The following is a 19,776-nucleotide window of genomic DNA, read 5'->3' as shown; positions in this document are numbered from 1 at the left end:
CCTGCTGTGTTTTCAAGGAGCTGCAGGCCTATCGGAGGTGCCTTTGAAATGCCATCATGCATGTGTCAGGTGATGTATTTCTTCATTTCTGCCATGAGTGCTCATAAAACCCAGTGAGCTGATGCTTATAGAGCACGGATTAATTATAAACACCATAAACATTGCCTCATTTCCTCCAAGCAGGAATTACCCGGATAACACTGGATGCATCATTTAACAAAGAGTAATTACAGTGTAGTCTAAAAAGACCATCTATTTTTGGCATACTTGTGTTTTGTGAGAAAAAAAACTTTTCTAGTTGAGACAATCAAACTAGAATTGTCATGGTGTGAAACTAAATAGTGGCTATGTTACATTTAAGTCTATTTCTTGGGTCAGGATTCCACTTTTCTATTGTAAAAATGTTAAACGGATTAATTTGTGTTTTCTGGTCTTTATATAAAATAGTTTTAAAATAAATCCACAAATTTAAAATATGTTTTTATGTAATTGACTTTTACATAGACGTCACAAAAATTATTAATTTTCACATACAATCCAAGAGCTCTAAACACTTGCTCCTATACCTCGTATTTTCATTTGTCGCTCTATCATTAAAGTGAATCATCAAGTTTTCACATTTCACAAAGACATTACAAAGGGATGTCTCCTCCATGCCGAGAGAGGGTGTGCATCGGCGGATATCAGGTCCTTTCCACTGCAATCACCTCTCACCTTGACCACAGCCTGGTGCAGCAGCCAGATGTCTGGATGTTAATACCGTCGGAGGAATTCACAGAGCTGGTGACCATGCAGGTGGAATAAACGGCCGGAATAAACAAATAAATACGGTGGAGACAAGGGGGCTGTGGATGAAGATAACGGCGCGACGCGACACCCATCAACGTGATTTACAGTTTGGTCGGCATTGGTGGTGTTTATGGCACTTTAATAACCAGCCATAAAGAAGTGGGGTGGGGGGGGTCTGGTGTTGCAGGAGAACGACAGTGAAGGCACTGGTCGAGAAACAAAGGGAGAGGAGTGTGTCGAAGAGAGAGAGAGGGGTAGATAAAGCCGAAGTCTTGATCATGAGCTCTGCACTGCCTTACGACTCGCTGTCAGCTCGGCCGAGTCCCAGCAGACAAGCTTTGGACTGGGAACACCAGCAGCTGGCTGTGCGACGACTGTCGTCTCCACGGGGTCTCGACCTGCTCTCCCCACCTCCTCTGCCTCGTCGACCTTCTGCAATCCCTGGCTACCTGCTGTCCACTTACCAAGAGCAGGAGGAGCAGCTCCACCAGCAGCAGCAGCGACTGTCCTTGTCTATGTGCTCGGACGGCTCGCTGGCGATCCCTGACCCTCAGCCTACGGGCGCTGCTTCACCTTGCTGCCGCCCGGTGGGAGTCATGCACCTCCTGCGTCTGGGTCTCCTGGCCTTCAGCTGCCTCTTCTGGGCAGCTGGCTTGGCCATCTTCACCCTGGGTGTGTGGGCACAGATCTCACTGGCAGACTACATGCTACTGTCGGCCAATCACTACCCCAACGCCCCGCTCATCCTTCTGTTCACAGGGGCAGCCGTCACCACCTGGGGCTTCCTGGGCTGTCTAGGGGTGGCTGCAAACCTGCCCTGCGTGCTCAGGGCGTACGGGTTCTTTCAACTTACTGCACTAATAGCCGCTTTGGCAGCTGGACTCTCAGGTCTCTTCTATCGAGAAGACATTGCCGGAGGATTTCGCAGTGGCTTACATCGAGCGGTGGCCGGCTATACCAAGGATGAAGGCCGTGCCGATGCATTAGACAGCCTGCAGAGGGCCCTGAAGTGTTGTGGAGCTGAGGGTTGGCATGACTGGCTCTCTTCGGATTGGGCCATCCAGCATATGACCTTTCTGCCCAACGAGAACGGAACCTTGGTGTCCCTGCCGGACAGCTGCTGCATGAGTCGCAAGGGCTGCAAGAATCGACCCCTTTTGTTCGATGATGTTGAAGGAGTAGAAGCTGCAGGAATCCATCAACACGGCTGCTTCCGCAAAGTCTTCAGCTTGGTCAACGACAACGTCTTCCACATTGCCGCCACTGTGTTGGGATTGGCCTTCACCCAGATCGGAGGCATTGCCCTGGCTTGTCTACTGGCTAACAAAATGGCACCAAGGCAACACCGACGTGTTGTCGCACATTAATGGTCAATTAAAAATAATTATGCAACTTAAACCAAGGATTGAACACGTTGTAAATATGTATGATAGGGGATTTACAATGCCCTTAAAGAGTAAGAGTTGCAAAGTGTAGGAAGTTATTTTCGGCGCTCATGTTAACAGGATAACAAGTCTTGTTCATTTTCTGCATAGACCATGTTGGGTGTCTAAATCAACTACAACTCCTTTTGGGCCTTTCAAAAAGGAACATCAAATTACAGAGCTTTGGGTTTTGTTTTAGTGGCATCGCTAACAGCAAGCTTAAGCAAAATGTGTAGAACTCTGATCATGATATCTAGCTGCATTGTGTTGAAAGGTGCTATATAAATAAACCTGCCTTGCCTTGCATTGGCTCTGGCATGCACTCAACGGAGTCTCCCACAAGCTGCTAGCCTTACCGCTGTGAGCAGTAAAAATAGCAATATTTGTAGTTTATGCTCACTATGAAATGTTTACATTCATACTTGTATTTTTTGGGGGAGAGGCTTTAGAGGGAGGCCTGAAGTGGCTTTTGCGATAGTTAAACAACTTTCAGAGCTTGTGCTGCTAGTTACTTTCATTGGAAAATGGCTATCAATACTGGGCTTGTTTTTTTTGGTTGAATGCTCCAAAATCTGCTCCAACACTCATAGTTGTAAGGATGTTATTAAAAGAACATGGGAATGTAATCGTAAATAAAACATCAGGACACAGCATCTACTTACACTTTTCAACTCTTTTGCACTCAGTGTTTGCCTGATCAGCACAATTTAAAAAAGGGGTGAGGGTTGTGTCCATTTGATACCTGCAAATGAGAAGTCTAACATCACAAATAGGGTTGGGAAATCAATAAGCTTAAGTTTTTACATTTCAAAGCAGTACAACATGACTTTGCCCTCTGATTTGGTTCAGAAGTGTTCAAATATTGGCATGGATTATGCGTTATTGTATAGAATGTAAAAATGAAGGGTTAAACTATTCTATTTTTAGGAGATCCTGGGATCTACTACATCTTGCCACCAAATGCACAGGAATGTTCACCAGCAGTTTTCCATCTCAGATCATTTAGTCTGTCTGTTTTAAACAGATATTGTTATCTGCATCATTTAGTGTTCCCATCACAAAAACTACAATGTGTAAAATGGTGCTTTATAAAATAGCTTAATAATATATTGCTGTCTGTAGTGTTTTGCACTGTCTATACATCTGACACTGTGTAATGGTGAGGTGCTTTCGTAAGATAACAACTGCTTCAAAATAATTCCCTGTAGATGTACTTGTTTGCTTATTCAGAAATAACTCACGTTTTTTTATTCGGAAGCACAAAATAACTGTATATTGTGAATAACATATATAACATTAAATGCTCAACTACATTGGCATGACACAGATGTTGTGCAACCCACTAGCTTAGTAGCATGAAACTCATCTTTAATATTAAACTCAAGTTGAATGAAATACATTTATATTTAAACCTTTATTAAGAAGCTCATGATAGCAGCCAGTTAGCCTTAGCATTACATAAAGCCTAGCTAGTTAATGCACTAGTTAAGTGACAGATATATAGGCCAAATGTGTAATAAGGGGCTTTTAAGGGGTTAAGAGGTGGATTGTGTTATAATTAGACAGAGCCAGGCTAGCTGTTTCGACCAGTTTATAGTCTTTTAGCTATGCTAAGCTAACTGTCTGTAGCTTCACATCTAGCCATGGCTGCCATGTCTCACATTGGGGCCATTATTATCAGATCTCTCCTATTCAGGACAGTTTTTGATTTCTCTTGCATTGTAATGTATGATACACCTATTATTTGGTCAGTAGCTATAATGTATATTAATCACCAAGAGTGCAAACAAGGATGACTGAAACTATATGTCACCAACAAAAAAGAATCTTTACTATCACAGATATGATATCGATTTGACCAGGGATGGGAATGTCAAGGTAAATGCCCTTGAACATAGTAAATATATAAATAGCAATGGTATTATGTAATGATACATTTATGTATGTCAGTATGCAGACAATATACGGTATTAGTAAAGCCACATAAAGTATGTCATGTCTAATAAACCTCTTGTGAATCACTGAAGAGCACTTTTTGGGTTTTAATGCACATTTGTTCCTCTTAAAAGTGCAAAAGAAATGAAATCCCTCATTGTGACAGATGGCAGATTTGAACCGCCAATTGGCCTTTTAAAGACCTGAGTAAGGCTGTGCTGGGATTGTGCCAAGGTGGTAAATTCTCTGCGCTGGGAGTGGTCGATCCTCAATGAGACCTCTGGACGGGCAATTCTGAATTATGGCCAACTGAACGACATCTCATTTATACCACCTGAGACATGGGTGATTAGATCCGACCTTGAAGGGAGACAACAGATACAGACGCACTGCTGAGCGTGACAAAACACAACAGCGTGACCTAACATTGATTTGTTTATGGGCCTAAAACCATCAACAATGCATAGCTACTGTAGATAATTATAATTCATCATAAAGATGACTTTAAAGCCAACATATATCCACTCTGGGTTGTGGCCTCCATATAATTACTTTTTCATGACCCTATTCTGGTATTGATTAGCCTACATTGTGCTCTAACAAGGCTTGTGGGTATATTCTGTCTGATTACACTGCCCTTGTTTAACCGAATTAGCCTGAGGTTCTCCACCAGCAGTGTCATCACATTATGTAGGAGATCTGAAATATGTTGGAACGACAACTTAAGTCAGGGAAACCACAAAGGGCTTTATGCTCCCAAGCCAAAACATTTTGGGTTGGGCGCTTTAACTTGACTTTACTTAAATTCTATCAAAACAAATGATCACCAGAAGGGACCAAAAGTTGAACAGTGGTGCAAATGATTGTCAGTCACCATCAGATCTCCACAGCTCCAATTCATGTCATTAAAGCCTCATGAATCTGTATTCTTGGTTTTGCTGGTATCACTTTGAGGAAATAAAAAATCTAAACCGTAGCCTGGATAAATGTCCTATAGCTCGGGGATTTAGCTTGGATATATGTAATTTGCCCTTAAACTGTTTTAATTGTATTCCGTTACTTACATGTTTTAAGGAGTGGGTTGGAAGAACGGTATCCAGACAATATTGGGAAGAATGTAAACCAAACCTTTTTTTATATTATTGTACACAGAGTAAAGTATAGACCTTTATCTCTTCTCTCCGCCTCTTTAAGTGTGGCCTACATCTGAATCCTCTCGGTGCTTTGCAGTTTGCACAGCAGCCTGTACTCTGCCCCACATTATATTTGGCAATTCTCTCCACCACTCGCTGGACCGTCGCTGCGTAAAAGCCACCGCGCTGTGCTTGGAAATGCATTTGTTTTTGCGCACAGAGACCTCTCCAAAATGGACTTAAAAACCGAACTCCTCAAGTCTATCTGGTACGCTTTCACATCGCTGGACGTCGAAAAATGCGGCAAAGTGTCCAAATCGCAGTTAAAGGTAAGCAGGAATGTATGCAGGCAATTTAAGATAAGGAAACTGAGAGCGAGGTCCGTCCACTGGACACAAAAACTGACTTTAACTGTGATACTTTTTCCATTCAAATAACTTTTTGTGGCTGAAAACAAGCCAAAACTCAACCATATCTATCGTTGTATTTGCATCAAGTGAAATACTTACTTGTACTGGGTGAATAAACATTGTAATCTGAGAACAGTTTCAACATAAACGCCCTTCAAGCTCACATACGAGTTCAAATATTAGACAAAGATTAGCTTTTTTTCTAAATTGCACATAACCTGATCAAACTGAAGGAGAAGCATGTGCCCAGTTTCAAGTTCAAAGTCCAATCGTTCTCTGTGGCACAGAAACATATAAACAGTGACATAATACCAGCACTGTCAATGTATCAAATACAATGTAAGAGATAAAACAGTATTGATCTTATTTAGCCATGTTTCCCCTCAGTGAGTTTTATTTTTTGTCTGTCATGTAGCTCCATCCAGTCCCTACATGCCTGACAGATCCTCTGTAGAGAGAAGAATCCAGGGAAATAGCAGAAATCTGTCCTGACATGCTTTGAACCAGCTGTCTGGGGTTGTATGTGTATGAAGAAATCTGCTGAGCACTGAAGAAAACATTGAGATGATGTGTTTATGTGACTAATCACCTGTATATGTGTGTGTTCTTCAGGTGCTGTCCCACAACCTGTACACAGTGCTGAACATCCCACACGACCCGGTGGCTCTGGAGGAACACTTCCAGGATGATGACGATGGGCCGGTGTCTAATCACGGCTACATGCCCTACCTCAACAAATATATACTGGATAAGGTAGCACTTATAAACAGAAATGTTTTATATGTTTTATTTTTTTCTGTGAATATATCTGTGCATTTATACATTTCCCGATATATATATATACATTTTCCAACCTGTTCTCCCTCCCATCACCCCATCCCTATCTCAGTTAAATAGTTGATAAATGGACAAAATTATCATACATTACATTTCATTTAGCGAATGCAATTATATAAAGTGACTTACAATTAGGTCAATCAACCATGAAATCATCATAATAATCAAATCAAATAAATAATCTAATCAAACAAATAAAGAACCTACATTGCCTCCATGTCTTGAGAAGTGCATTAGAGGTCACCTATTGTGCAAAATCCACTTTTATGTCTTTTAGTCATAAACATGTGTCTCCTCTGTGTTAAGATATTCGGAAGGTTTCAGGAACAAAGATTCTCTCTCTTTTTGTCCTGATCCATCTATATAGAAAACCTGTCCGAAAATCAGTTTATTAGATTTTGGCCACTTTGTGATGTCACAATGTTGTTTTGGGTTGTTAGCCAATAACCAACCAAGGTAACACCCGCCCACCTTATCACCTGAATCTCCTGCTAGACCACCATTATGTTTTTTTAAACAGAGGGGGCGTTCGAGTTGGGCATATCTTTTTCATTTAAAGCTACAGACACAGAATCAGCACTTTTAAAACAGGGCTGAAACAGAGGGGTTTATGGCATGCAGCAATGCGTGATCTGTTTGGTATTTCAAGCCAAACACTTATAGACCTATAATAGATTGTTGAAGAAGAGTCAATTAGGGGACCTTTCAAGGTTTCCACATTTCCTCAAAAACATTTTATATGCCTTATCTTTTCCATTGATATTGTGATGCATTTTCTTTGATCCACATTAGCATTCTTGGTCCACAGTTTTCCAATTAAGAGCAGTTAAACAAGTCTCTTTTCTGTGTTTTCAGGTCAAAGAGGGGATGTTCGACAAGGAGAAGTTTGACGACCTGTGCTGGATGATGACCATGAAGAAGAACTTCAGAGGGTTACCACAGGGGGCGATGCTATCGGAAAGAGACTGTTTCAAGCTCTTCTGTTTATTCAACCTGTTGTCTGAAGACCGCTACCCACTGGTGATGATACCTGAGGAGGTAAAGCTGTTGACGATGAAACAGGAATTTGTGGTAGGAGTCAACAGCAAGTGTGACTCAAGTCTATCATAATTATATTTTGGAGTTTTCACGCCTCCCAGTATAAAATGCATTTTGGCATTGTACAGCAAAAGAAAATAAATAAATAAAGTGCAGGAATTCCTTCCTTAACATTCATAAGGCAAATCAAGTTTCGCAAGGTAACATATAGCAAGGCACAACAATGGCTTTAAGGGAGTCGCATGAGCCTTTTTCAATGTGATCTCCTAACTGCTAGGTACATATTATGTTCCATATAAACCCTGCTAGTGGTCCAACAAAGTCGGAATGATTCACATTTTTTCACAGTAGAAAAAAGCAAGTGCAAGTTAGAAAGTTAATGAGTCTCTTCCTTCCGCCGCTTCCTCCATAAAGCTTTTGGTTTCCTGTCGACAGAGACAAAAATAAACTGCTTTTGTCTTATCAGCTCAGTAGCTTTCTTCTGTAAAAGTACATTTAGTCACAGAAATACATCGGTACGATATGTACAGGGATGTATTATGGATAGTGTAGGTAAAGAAGTATACACATGATAATTAAGAGCCCGGGTAAGGGGTGTAGGATTTTGAGGAGAAAAATGAATTTCCAAGAATTCAGTCAAAACTTGGATATTCTCTGAGATTAAAATGGTAAAGTTAGAATATACTCGGATTATAGGTCATACATGTGTCAGGAAAAACTCTCTGAGATTAAATTCACACATTTTTGAGAAAAATAAATGCAGTTTTTTCAGTCGACATCGCTTCACTTTGCAAGTTTGGACCAGCCTCAACACACCAAACGATTTCATTCTAATATTTGAATGCCTTTAGGTGGAGTATCTCCTCAAGAAAATCTCCACAGCTATGAGCCAGGAGTGGGACGGGAAGCCACTGCAGGACTTAATATCCCAGGATGCCCCGGTGCAGGAGAGTGACATGTCTGTATGGACCTTCCTGGAGCACATGGCTGCTGGCCGGCTGCTGAGGGTCACCAGCGCCGAGGCCTTCAGTCTGGCTCTGAACGAGGTCTTTCTTGAGATGTATCACAATGTTCTCAAAAGGGTGAGTATTTTCCTCCTTTTTCTGTTTGTCATCGAGCTCGTCAGTTTTGTGTTCCTAAAACTCCTTTGTTTTCCAGGGTTATATGTGGAAAAAGGGCCATGTACGCAGGAACTGGACTGAGCGCTGGTTTGTGCTGAAGCCCTCTTCCATGGCTTACTACGTCAGCGAGGCATTAAAAGACAAGAGAGGGGAGATCCAGCTGGATAAGAGCTGTGTCATAGAGGTGGGTGAGGAAATTTAGCGTAAACACTGTACGTTTCATTATGCAGTATCTTTGGATGTGTTCAGGCAAAGTCCTGAAATCCTTTAACCCTCAATCTGTCTCAGACTATTGCAGACAGGGAGGGGAAGCGCTGTTTGTTCTGTGTGAAGACTCACACTAAAACCTTTGAGATGAGCGCGTCCGACCAGAGACAGAAGGTGGAGTGGACTCAAGGTGTGTTGGTGTGTATAAGTGTTAGCAAACAGTCAGTCATTACATTTTGACTGCAGTGATTCATTGTGTGTGTGATCACTGGGGGCTCTAATTTATTCACTGGCTTTTTAAAGAACATTTTAGAGGAATAGTTTGGCATGTTGGGTGGTTAGATGAAAAGATTGATAACATTCCTATCCTGCTGTCTGAACTGTGCAGACATGAAAATTGTGTCCATGTTCTCATCTAACTGCAAGAAAGCGATTGTTTTCCCATATGTCACAGTTTTCTTTTATGTATATTTATATTTATTTATTTTAAGTGCTCACTGTGTTATGTGTTGGATCTATTGTCAAAGTTTAATTTGTGCATAGAAACACAAAAACAAATAAAAGACAGAATAAAATAAAAATACTTAATTAAAAGATGTACAGGAAACTTAAATATAGTAAAGAATAATATAAAAGACATCTAAAATAAAAAGATTAACAGGAAAAATAAATATAAAATAAATGGAAAAAATTAAATATATACAAATAATATTTAAAAGTGTACCATGCATCTTTATTAAAATAATGGGGGTCTTTTCTTTTTTCCCTTCCCCAGCTCTTCAGACAGCCCTCCGTCTCCAGAGCGAGGCGAAGGCCTCTCTTCACTTCGTGCTGAAGCTGAAGCGGCGGGTCCAGAGGGAACACAGCCACCGGGAGCGCAGCCGGAGCGCCCGGAGCAGCGGCAGCAGCCTGAGCAGCCTATCAGACGACTCCAACATCCAGGACATGGAGAAGATGGAGAAAGACAAAGACAGACAGGATTTAGAAATAGAAAGTATCATACAGGTGAGAATGGAGGAATTACTTATTGGTGGAAAAAGTAGAAGTACCAGAATGTAGGAATACTCTGTTACAAGTAAAAGTCCTCTATTCAAAATGTTACCCAAGTAAAAGTACAAAGGTATTAGCATCTGAATATAACTAAAGTACCAAAACATTTGTTTTACTCTTTATGCAGATTGGCCGATTTCATACATGTTTTGATTATAATTATTGATGCATTAATGTGTATATCAAGCTGGTAAAAGTGCAGCTAGTTTTAATTATTTAATTCATTTCAGGGTAGCATGCAAATGTAATCTAAACTAAAGTCTTATTTAAAGGTGGGGTATGTAATTTATTTCAGAAACACTTTTTGTTATATTCCATGGAATGCTCTTAACATCCCGATAGCAATGAATATATTAAATGCTTTGACAATAAATACATAAAAAAAATTCATCTGTGGAAGCCGTAGCGCTGTAAAAAGCACGACCAATCATTTTAGCTGGCCCGGCTAAAATAACTGGATGGCCTACCTGCCTGTCAGCCTTCCTTCTGTGCACAAACTTATCTCGTGCCCTCATTGGTCATGTGCGCGTTCGTGTGTGTTGGAGGAGGGGCTCTGTAAGAAAGTCTGAAGGAAGAGGCAGATTTTTCCCGGTTGTGTACTTTCAAATTCTAGCGCACTCGAGCTGGTTTCTCCAAAATTACATACCCCACCTTTAAGTGTTGATTATATTGTTTAACATTAATCCGAAATTGCAAAGCAACTAAAGGTATAAAATAAATGTAGTGGAGTAACACAATTCCCCTCTGAATTGTAGTGGGGTAGAAGTTCAAAGTAGCAAATACTCAAGTACCTCAGAATTGTACTTTAGTATAGTACTTTAATATATATACTTAGTTACTTTACGCAACTGGGGGACGATAACTCATAGCTTTGTTTGAACCTTTAACTTTATCTGTGTCTTGCAGCATGCGCGTGAATTAGAAACCAAACGAAGGGAGGCAGAGGAAAAAGAGAGGAGGAAACAGAAGGAGGTGCAGATGGAGCTGGAGAGACAGCTGAAGGAGGCCGAGTCGGTGAGAGAAAGTTTTCCAGATGTCAACGTTTATTTATGATTCGCTGAATTCAGAGTTCCAAAACATTGGCGGTGTAAATGTCAGGCTTAACCTTCAGCGAGTTTATGTGGTGAGATTCATGGAAAAGGTGAATCAGGAAAAGGTCAGTTATTTCCGCTCAATGTGTGTGTGTGTGTGTGTGTGTGTGTGTGTGTGTGTGTGTGTGTGTGTGTGTGTGTGTGTGTGTGTGTGTGTGTGTGTGTGTGTGTGTGTGTGTGTGTGTGTGTGGTGTGTGTGTGTGTGTGTGTGTGTGTGTGTGTGTGTGTGGTGTGTGTGTGTGTGTGTGTGTGTGTGTGTGTGTGTGTGTGTGTGTGTGTGTGTGTGTGTGTGTGTGTGTGTGTGTGTGTGTGTGTGTGTGTGTGTGTGTGTGTGTGTGTGTGTGTGTGTGTCCTAGCTGAGAGAAAGCATGCAGGCAGAGATGCAGGAGAAGGAAAAGGAGGCTGAGCAACAGAAGAAGAGGATCCAGGAGTTGGAGCTGACTCAGCAGAAACTGGAGTCTGCTCTCAACATGGAGATCCACGCCCGGCTGGAGGAGGAGAGGGCCAGACAGGAACTGGAGAGGTGATCAACAAACACCAACTGTATTCCTATTATAGCCTTCTCTAAACCAGAGGTTTTCAAAGTCCCACACTGCATTTTCACACAGGGAAAAGTAGGAACCAATAAAGGAGAGTGTCACATAAGCACCATGTTGATTAGACATTATGAACCTTTCTAATGCAACTAAATATTTAAGTTCAACATGAAGACATACTGTTAGAAGTTCCTATTATTTGTAATTCTTCTCTTAAGTTTAATGACTTCTTCCCATAAAGCTTTGGGGATTATAAACAGGAAGTATAATGCTGCCGGGGAATAAAGTAGCAGTGTTAAAACACATCCTATATTTGTTTTCATACAGTATTCAAGGTACGCCGAATGAGCTATTAGTAGTCCTTGAATGTGAAGGGTCCATGGATTTAGTGACAAATATTTCTGGATTACTTTAATCCTAAAGTTTACGGGAAAACGTAAGAATGTAAAAAGTCTCAGACAGGTTCTGTAGGTATGTGGAGCCACTGTTTTCTATGCTTTCTGGCTGCATTTAAGGATATTTTTTTGCAACTGGATAATGATATCCCCATAAGATAGAAGTCTCACTGAAACTTAAAAACATGCGTATGACTCAGTCTTAACACCTATATCCTTACCAGCCAAACGTATCAGACATGAGAGGTTACTTGATTTCAGTTGGGTTCTTCTCTTTTCCAGGGTGCTGCGGGAAGAAGAAGAGAAGAAGAAGCAGTTCCAGCTCCTGCAGGAGCAGCAGAGGGCCTTGAAGTGCCTCAGCCCCATACAGGAGGCCTCAGACGGCAGTCCGGACGAGGACACCCCCTCAGCTCTGCACTCCGCCTCTCAGGAGCTCCAGCATCTGCAGGCTTCTCGCCAGAGGAGCCACCAGCGCCTGGAGGTAAGAAAGAGTGGGAGCTCAATGTGCAGCATGTTTAAAACTATAAAAAAAGCATGCATTATAAACTACTTTTTGTGATTTTCCTATTCCAGGAGGTACAAGAGAAGCTGAGATATGCCAGTCAACATGTAAAACACTGGAACGTCCAGCTGAACCGCCTCATGACACCCATCAGTCCCGGAGGTAAAACACCAACCTTGATTGAAACTGTTATCACGTTTATGAGATTTTCAAACTCATCGAAAGGGCGCTTGAAATATATCCTACTTTTGACCTAAATGACCAATTTATCTGTTATGAAAATGTTTTTTGTTTTTGTTTCGTAGGACGTACGGATAATCGCAATTTATCAAAAAGCATGTGTCCAAAAAAGGAAGGAGCATTGGCCAGTAATGAGTTCATCTCTAAATACAAGATGAGGGCCGATCAGAACAGAAAGATGCCTGAAGGCAGCGAGATGCTGGAGGAGCAGCTGGAGGCCGCCCACCTGTCAGATTAAACATCTGGATAAGACCGAGAGTGGAGACTGGAAGGAGAAAAGCTATTTATAATACAAGAAAATAATCTGCATAAGCATTGTATTTTATTTACATTTTTAAAACGCACACTAAAATGGAGAACAATAATGACACAACATGTGATGATACAGGATTTAATACAACACAATTGACTCACTTGCGAAATACGGTTTTGTACAATAAAGTTTTGATGAAAAAAACCATTTTGTTAACTCTTTCATTTTCATGAGAAACACATTTTAATTCATACAATCGCTCTAAGATATCTTTATTCAAATTAAACTGCCTGAAAATGATTTTAATTAAATAAAAGTGTCTCTTTTCTGTCTCTGTTTCTGTATATTTAGGTTTTTGAACGCAGATTGAAAAGGTTTTACCTTGTTGGTTGTCTGAATACTGTAGTAACAGTAAATTATTTGTAAACACATCTTTATTTTCAGTCAAGTACTTAGTCCAGCAAAGGGCTAAACAGTGGAATTATAGCAGGATACTCTTATCATCAGAGAGTAGATTATCACACATATTTTGGTATTGGTGTGTATGTGTAATATAAATGTATCATATAGTTCACCTTTTTTCTCACAAAGATGTTTATTGACGGGAAGATAATAGAAAGTCAGTGTAAATGTTTTTAGAATATAAAGTCGTGACATATTATGACCTGAAGGTGTCGCTGTATGATGAAAGAACATAGAGATGAACCGGAAGAAGAACAAATCAACCTTGTGACGTCAATTAAGATGGCGGCCCTCAGGACTGTGCCATGTTGACTGTTCGGAATAAACTTAATAGTTCTTGCTAAATAAATTATAGATTTCCAGACAGAGTATGGGTCTTTCTTAACCTGTGAGGACATAATCAGGTGACGCCATGCTGGCTTCAGTGGGTGTCCGGCTGTCAGCAGCCTCCAGAGGGAAGGTCAGTCTGGTGTCTGTGAGCAGGAGACTCTGCACCAAACACCCCGAAACCCAGGCTTCTCTCCCGGATCCTCTCCCGGACAGCGAGCCACCGGAGCAGCGGAGACCCAAGAAGGACCCCGCCGAGTGCTCCGTGCTCCTCTTCCCCGGCCAGGGCAGCCAGTTTGTGGGCATGGGTAGAGGACTCCTGCAGTACCCTAACGTTAAGGAAATGTTCACGGTGGCCCAGAAGATCCTCGGGTACGACCTGCTGTCTCTGTGCCTGCACGGCCCCAAGGAGGAGCTGCAGAGGACGGTGCACTGTCAGCCCGCCGTGTTCGTCACCTCGCTGGCTGCGGTGGAGAGGCTCAACCACGAGAACCCCAAGGTGCCTGTCCGATTAGTCGAATAACATAAAAATCCATTGACCAGCAGTATAAGCAGAAATACTACAGAGTCAAATGTAAATATATACAATATAAGTACTATGTATGCAGAATGCCCCATTTTAAAACCATATGTATAACAGGATTATATGAATGCAATAGTGCTAATCACTTTAATGCTGCAGCTTGTAAAAGTGGGCATTTCTTATCATACCACTAAAATGTATATTCTTTGAAATGTTCTGAAAAAGTAATCTTATAGGGTGCACAATAAATGATTAGAGTAAAGGTATACTGTATCATAACATATAATTAATCAAGTAAAGTAGAATTATATCAAAATTGTACTTCTGTTCCATACTTGAATATATACTTGGTTATTTTCCATAACTGCTAGTGCTATCATATGAGGGAAAATGCCACAAAAAAAAAGATTTGCCTCTGAAACGTAGAGAAGCGGTGGAGATAATGGTCAACTCAATATGCTGTTGAGTAATTTAATTTATAACAATACATATTATTTAATTGATTTAAGTAACTTCTGACACTTTTGTCCACAGGCCATTGAGATGTGTGTCGCTGCTGCAGGTTTTAGTGTTGGAGAATTTGCTGCTCTGGTTTTTTCTGGAGCCATGAACTTTGCAGAAGGTAAGTTTGTTTCCTAACTTGCACACGACAAATACTATGTTGCTCAGTTAAAAAATGAATATGTTTTCAGTGTTTCCCACAGAATTTGATTCTATTTGTGGGGGCACTGTGCCCGCCACAAATAAATCAATGTATGGGAAACACTGGTTTTATATTAACCCATTCTGTGTCCTATAGCTCTGTATGTGGTGAAGGTTCGTGCAGAGGCCATGCAGAGAGCATCAGAGCTGGTTCCCAGTGGGATGCTGTCCGTTGTTGGTAGACCTCAGGCTCAGTATAAACACTCCTGTCTGCAGGCTAAAGAGCACTGCAAGAGCCTGGGGATCGAGGAGCCCGTCTGCTCTGTGGCCAACTACCTGTTCCCCGATGGCAGGGTCATCGCAGGGCACCAGCAGGTATGGAGCATTATGGCAGCCATCCAAAATATAGCTATTAACAGATGAGACAACTTTTACCACAAATCCTTGTTGTTTTATCTAAAGTACAGTTATATTTGTTTGTGTACAAGTGTGATTAGATGAGCTTACAATTTACAGGCTCTGAATTTATTTCACCATAACTGTATTCTCTCCTCAGGCTCTGGATTTCCTGCAGCAAAACTCTCGACATCTCCAGTTCGTGAGGACCAAACCCCTCCCGGTCAGCGGGGCCTTCCACACGGAGCTGATGGAGTCGGCTACTGAACCGCTCAGAGAGGTGCTCAGACAGGTGGAGGTTAGTCACAGGTTTTATTAAGCCACATCTTAATCATGTTATTAATGTACTTGAAGTTCATGTTGCCTAGTTTTTTCATAGTGAAACCGTATTCAAAGTGTATGGTCAAAAAATATATTGTGGCACCCATGACCCACCCTCAAGTCACCCACTTATAGAAGAGCTGCTCCAAAATTACAAACCTCATATAGTTTTAAATGAAAACTTCATCAACATAAACCATTTACAAAATGTAAAAAATAAATGTGTTAAAATTACTTGTGTGGTGGTTCCCAACTTCCCATTAAAAATTAATATTTAATATATAAAAATAATATTAATTATTTTCATCATTCCATGTCATGTGATCATTTGTAACCTCATCATTAGCCAATTTGTTCGCCGACACTCTTAATTTAGTAGCTCACCTTTTCATCTAACATCTATATTTCTCTCCCGTTCAGGTCCGTCGTCCCGACATCAACGTGTACTCTAACGTGGACGGAAAGCGCTACATGAGCAAGCAACACGTGCGCCGGCAGCTGGTGACGCAGGTGGTGTCGCCGGTGAAGTGGGAGCAAACGCTGCACGAGATCTACGAGAGGACGCACGGAAGAAAGTTCCCTTACACCTACGAGGTCGGCCCGGGAAATCAGCTCGGTGCCACACTACAGAGGTGTAACATGAAGGCCTTCAAAACGTATGAACATGTGGACGTCACCATTCATGAAGAAGACTAAATATGAAGAGGTGTGCAGGTCAAAAAATGTGCGCGTGTGTGTGGACACCAACAGAAAGACCTGTAAGCTCCTGTGGTTTCTTCGTATGGTCTTGTAAGTGTATTATCATTATGTAATTAAATATTTTTTATTATTGAAATTGCAAAATGTCATCATTTAGAAGTTTATTTGCATCACATGAAAAAGCATGTTCAAATCTGACACAGAAAGTCCAGCTCCCTTCATTTTATATTAAGCCGGGCTACTTATAATTTGTAAAAAATGTGGCCTCTTAAACCCGTAAGAACAAATCTGGATAAAGACTGCAGGCCAGCAACAGTACATTCATGGGTAAAATATTTGTTTTTACATTAATACATCTGTGAAACATGTCACTGCTACAATACACTGGCCATCTCTTCGGGCAACACTGTAAAACCAATTTAAACTAATTTAACTCTTTTTTTTACTGCTGTTTCTGGTCATATAATTTTAAATGCAATACAATCAAAATAGTATACAAAAAAAGAGAATTCAAAGTAAACAGCAGAAACAAATCAGTAAGTAATAATAGTGATTCATTTGCAAACTTTTTTTGTCAAAGATATAACGGCCCAAAAGACCTGCTTATGGCCCTTTTTTTAGGCTTTTTATTCCTTCCACATTGCAGTGAAAATGGCGACTGCAGCCACCAGCGCCACCGTCCCCAGTGCTCCTCTGGTCCAGCCAGCGCAGGCTACTGGTTTTAAATTGGACACCTGTGAAAAGACAGAAAATTAAATGATACTATTATTTGGATAATTTGGCCCCAAGTTTCAAATAGCATTGCGATAAGACATTTTGAATGTGAAGGGAAAAATGTGCATGCATATCAATTATGTTTTGTATGGGGTTAGTTCAGAGTTTTAAAGGTTTGGTCAATATTGGACATTTTTTATATTTTATACCTTAATATTGCTTAAATTGTAGTCTTAAAACACCATACAAACCCTGATTTTGTGCAATTAGAAAAGGTCACTTGAGACAGATAAAATACGACAGAATAAGTTTTACCCAGGCTGCCCAGGCGTCCGCTCTGAGGATCCCCTGCCCAGGCGCAGTGCTCTCTATCCAGGCCTTCACCCCTGCAGACAGGCCCTGTAAGCCCCACAACTGCCTGTGGATATCCCTGGAAGAGAAAAACACCAATGTTTTATCAGCCAGTCACTTAACTGTTGAGGTGGAGTAGATGTTCTTTGTAACAGATGTTATACCGGTATATGGTCCTGGTCAGGGCCTGCGCAGGTCTCAGCATGTGGAGAGGAGGGGGGAGCCAGGGGGTCCGTCTGCCGGCCCACTCCCGGTCCATCTGGTCTCCAATCGCAGCCAACTGGCTCCCAAAGGCCCGCACAGCCCTGTCATTTATCCTGCAGGGTAACCACAATCACTCTGATTCAGTTATGTTCACAATGTTACCGTTCTCACACACACTTTGAGAAAAAAGTAGTAGCATGTACCACATTTTGGGGGATTTTTTCATATAAATTAGATGTTAAAACAAAACCCAATTTCTTTAAAGTTGCTGCCAGTAAAGGAGAAGCTTTATTTTCTTTATATAATGCTGAGCTTGTGAATATCACCAAGGGATCAATATCTGATTTTATAAACTTGGTTGATTATATATTATTCCTATTTATTGTATAATCTTAAAAGTAGCTAGATGGATCAAATAAAAGTAGTCAGTACAATATTTGGCTCTTTATTAGAGTGTAGTATATACTACAAGTAAGTATATGAGTATAAAATAGAAGAAAATGTAAATACTCGAGTTAAATACAAAATCCCAAATCAAACTTAGGGACAGTACTTAAATAAATGTAATTGTTGACCATCATTCAACCACTGTTTTTATACAGTTTTTGTTTATTTTTGGTACAATTGATCCCACTTGATGTCTGTCTGAGCATTATTGTTGTTGTTTTTCTCACTAATTTGGGGAATGGTCTAATACCTGAGGTTCACGTCTAGCAGGACGTCAGTGTCCCCTTCCCCAGGTCCAGCCTGCAGGGACACCACGCGCCTCGGCTGTCTAGTTTGCTCCACCATCTTGTTTTCTGCAAAGAGAAACCGGTTTTATTCAAATGATTCATATCAGCATATGTAAGAGAGAGTTCCTAGAGCTTCATCAGCCATGCAGATGAGGTAATGGCTCCATGGTGAAAAAAAGTGTTTTGCTGCTCGACTCCCAACGTTCATAAACAGGCTGTGTAAATACTGGCTCATGTGACCCGGATAGGTGGTGGATGTGTTATTGGAGACAAAACCAGGTAGACAAAACAGGCTCTTCCAGATCTGAAGAGATGACCTCATCTGCTGGATGGTTGTAGCCTACATACTACTGTATACATCAACACAAGTGTGAATATTTAGAACTAGTTTATGCAATGTGTATCTAATCTAGCTTTATTACTGGTTTTATGACTTGTTATTTTCCCCAAAAGATCAGGTGTGTTCCCTGTCCTCAGAGCACTTCCTGTTCCCACCTGCACTCATGTGCCTTCAATGCAAATGAGGCATTTACATAACTCAAATCAACCAAACTGCCTTACCAAGAAGAAATACAAAATGTCTTGGTTTTAGATTTTTCAGTAGTTTTCTTATTACCTAAGAAAAAAAAATACCCTATGCGAAAATATGCACTTATCTTTACAGTTAATGCTAATTTGACGACAATAATACCATCAAAAATATAGTCCTGAGCTATGATTTTAAAAGTTAAGGAACCTATAATGATATAATAATAGCTTTAGATCTAACATAAAATACCCAGACGACAGTTTGGAGTTTTAATTGTGTAAGAGCCTATAATCATTTGCCATATTGTCATAACAAAGAGATTAAATCATCCTTCTTACCCAAAGCAAACAAAGGTCGTTTTGAAGATCACACGCATTAAATACACATTAATCCCACAGATATAAAATCATTTGAAATGATTTACAAATTAACTAGGGTATTGTATGATGTTGGATTAGTGTCATTATATATTAAACGGATATAAATGCTCCAGACAGAAGGCCAGGTGAAGGCACAATAAAAAAGAAAAAGAAACTAAAACCTACCTTGTGTGTAGATTAAAGTAGACGCCGCCCTGTAATAGATATAAAGACATAATAGTTTAAATGTTAGGTAGGTAATGAAATTAATAAATATTCGTAAAGTGTTTTTCCTGTACTTACAGCAGCGTCCTTTAATCTTGTTGTTCTCAGGTAACTGCCACAATGTGACTAACCACGCCTTTACCTGCTGCTGCAAACACTGACCGCCAGGGGGCGACAGATGAGCACCACGTCATTGTAAGACAGACAGATACAAGTGGAAAACAGTTGTATGTGAATCCACCTCATATATAAAATACAACTAGGTTCATAGTTGACATACAATTTAAAATAATATTCTTTCCACATACATGTTACGATTAAATCAGTCA

General features: G+C 40.7%; 4 protein-coding genes across 4 annotated transcripts; 3 read left to right on the top strand and 1 right to left on the bottom strand.

The window, feature by feature from the left end:
* Positions 1 to 1,067: 1,067 nt before the first annotated feature.
* Positions 1,068 to 2,156, top strand: LOC117484891 (tetraspanin-7-like). Its single transcript, XM_034133334.1, has one exon. The coding sequence runs from the start codon at positions 1,068 to 1,070 to the stop codon at positions 2,154 to 2,156; it is 1,089 nt and encodes a 362-aa protein (XP_033989225.1).
* Positions 2,157 to 5,363: 3,207 nt separating this feature from the next.
* Positions 5,364 to 13,179, top strand: def6c (DEF6 guanine nucleotide exchange factor c). The gene is made up of 12 exons (XM_034133676.1): positions 5,364 to 5,610; positions 6,304 to 6,444; positions 7,384 to 7,566; positions 8,418 to 8,648; positions 8,725 to 8,871; positions 8,976 to 9,084; positions 9,670 to 9,899; positions 10,851 to 10,958; positions 11,392 to 11,558; positions 12,249 to 12,447; positions 12,540 to 12,630; positions 12,774 to 13,179. Exons 1-12 carry the CDS (start codon positions 5,515 to 5,517, stop codon positions 12,944 to 12,946), a joined length of 1,875 nt encoding a protein of 624 aa, XP_033989567.1. The 5' UTR covers positions 5,364 to 5,514; the 3' UTR covers positions 12,947 to 13,179.
* Positions 13,180 to 13,835: 656 nt separating this feature from the next.
* Positions 13,836 to 16,467, top strand: mcat (malonyl CoA:ACP acyltransferase (mitochondrial)). The gene is made up of 5 exons (XM_034133641.1): positions 13,836 to 14,249; positions 14,808 to 14,895; positions 15,073 to 15,290; positions 15,472 to 15,609; positions 16,053 to 16,467. The coding sequence occupies exons 1-5, from the start codon at positions 13,836 to 13,838 to the stop codon at positions 16,326 to 16,328; spliced, it is 1,134 nt and encodes a 377-aa protein (XP_033989532.1). The 3' UTR covers positions 16,329 to 16,467.
* Positions 16,468 to 16,477: 10 nt separating this feature from the next.
* bik (BCL2 interacting killer) lies at positions 16,478 to 19,602 on the bottom strand. The gene is made up of 6 exons (XM_034133642.1): positions 19,526 to 19,602; positions 19,409 to 19,437; positions 18,298 to 18,400; positions 17,561 to 17,713; positions 17,361 to 17,475; positions 16,478 to 17,065 (listed from the first exon to the last, which is right to left on the bottom strand). Exons 3-6 carry the CDS (start codon positions 18,390 to 18,392, stop codon positions 16,958 to 16,960), a joined length of 471 nt encoding a protein of 156 aa, XP_033989533.1. The 5' UTR covers positions 18,393 to 18,400; positions 19,409 to 19,437; positions 19,526 to 19,602; the 3' UTR covers positions 16,478 to 16,957.
* Between the last annotated feature and the right edge of the window lie 174 nt (positions 19,603 to 19,776).

The sequence above is a fragment of the Trematomus bernacchii genome, unplaced genomic scaffold, assembly GCF_902827165.1.
Source record: "Trematomus bernacchii unplaced genomic scaffold, fTreBer1.1, whole genome shotgun sequence".
In the NCBI taxonomy this organism is placed as follows: Eukaryota; Metazoa; Chordata; class Actinopteri; order Perciformes; family Nototheniidae; genus Trematomus; species Trematomus bernacchii.
The sequence above is the reverse complement of the archived record's forward strand: the minus strand, read 5'-3'. Positions and strand labels throughout refer to the sequence as shown.

Excerpts from the sequence above, each read along its gene's own strand:
- mcat (XM_034133641.1), top strand. The coding sequence starts at position 13,836 with ATGCTGGCTTCAGTGGGTGTCCGGCTGTCAGCAGCCTCCAGAGGGAAG. Across the intron at positions 14,250-14,807 it reads TCAACCACGAGAACCCCAAG|GCCATTGAGATGTGTGTCGC; the intron begins GTGCCTGTCCGA and ends TTTTGTCCACAG. Across the intron at positions 14,896-15,072 it reads AGCCATGAACTTTGCAGAAG|CTCTGTATGTGGTGAAGGTT; the intron begins GTAAGTTTGTTT and ends TGTGTCCTATAG.
- bik (XM_034133642.1), bottom strand. The coding sequence starts at position 18,392 with ATGGTGGAGCAAACTAGACAGCCGAGGCGCGTGGTGTCCCTGCAGGCT. Across the intron at positions 17,714-18,297 it reads CTGCTAGACGTGAACCTCAG|GATAAATGACAGGGCTGTGC; the intron begins GTATTAGACCAT and ends GTTACCCTGCAG. Across the intron at positions 17,066-17,360 it reads CGGACGCCTGGGCAGCCTGG|GTGTCCAATTTAAAACCAGT; the intron begins GTAAAACTTATT and ends GTCTTTTCACAG.
- def6c (XM_034133676.1), top strand. The coding sequence starts at position 5,515 with ATGGACTTAAAAACCGAACTCCTCAAGTCTATCTGGTACGCTTTCACA. Across the intron at positions 7,567-8,417 it reads TGGTGATGATACCTGAGGAG|GTGGAGTATCTCCTCAAGAA; the intron begins GTAAAGCTGTTG and ends GAATGCCTTTAG. Across the intron at positions 9,085-9,669 it reads GAAGGTGGAGTGGACTCAAG|CTCTTCAGACAGCCCTCCGT; the intron begins GTGTGTTGGTGT and ends TCCCTTCCCCAG.
- LOC117484891 (XM_034133334.1), top strand. The coding sequence starts at position 1,068 with ATGAGCTCTGCACTGCCTTACGACTCGCTGTCAGCTCGGCCGAGTCCC.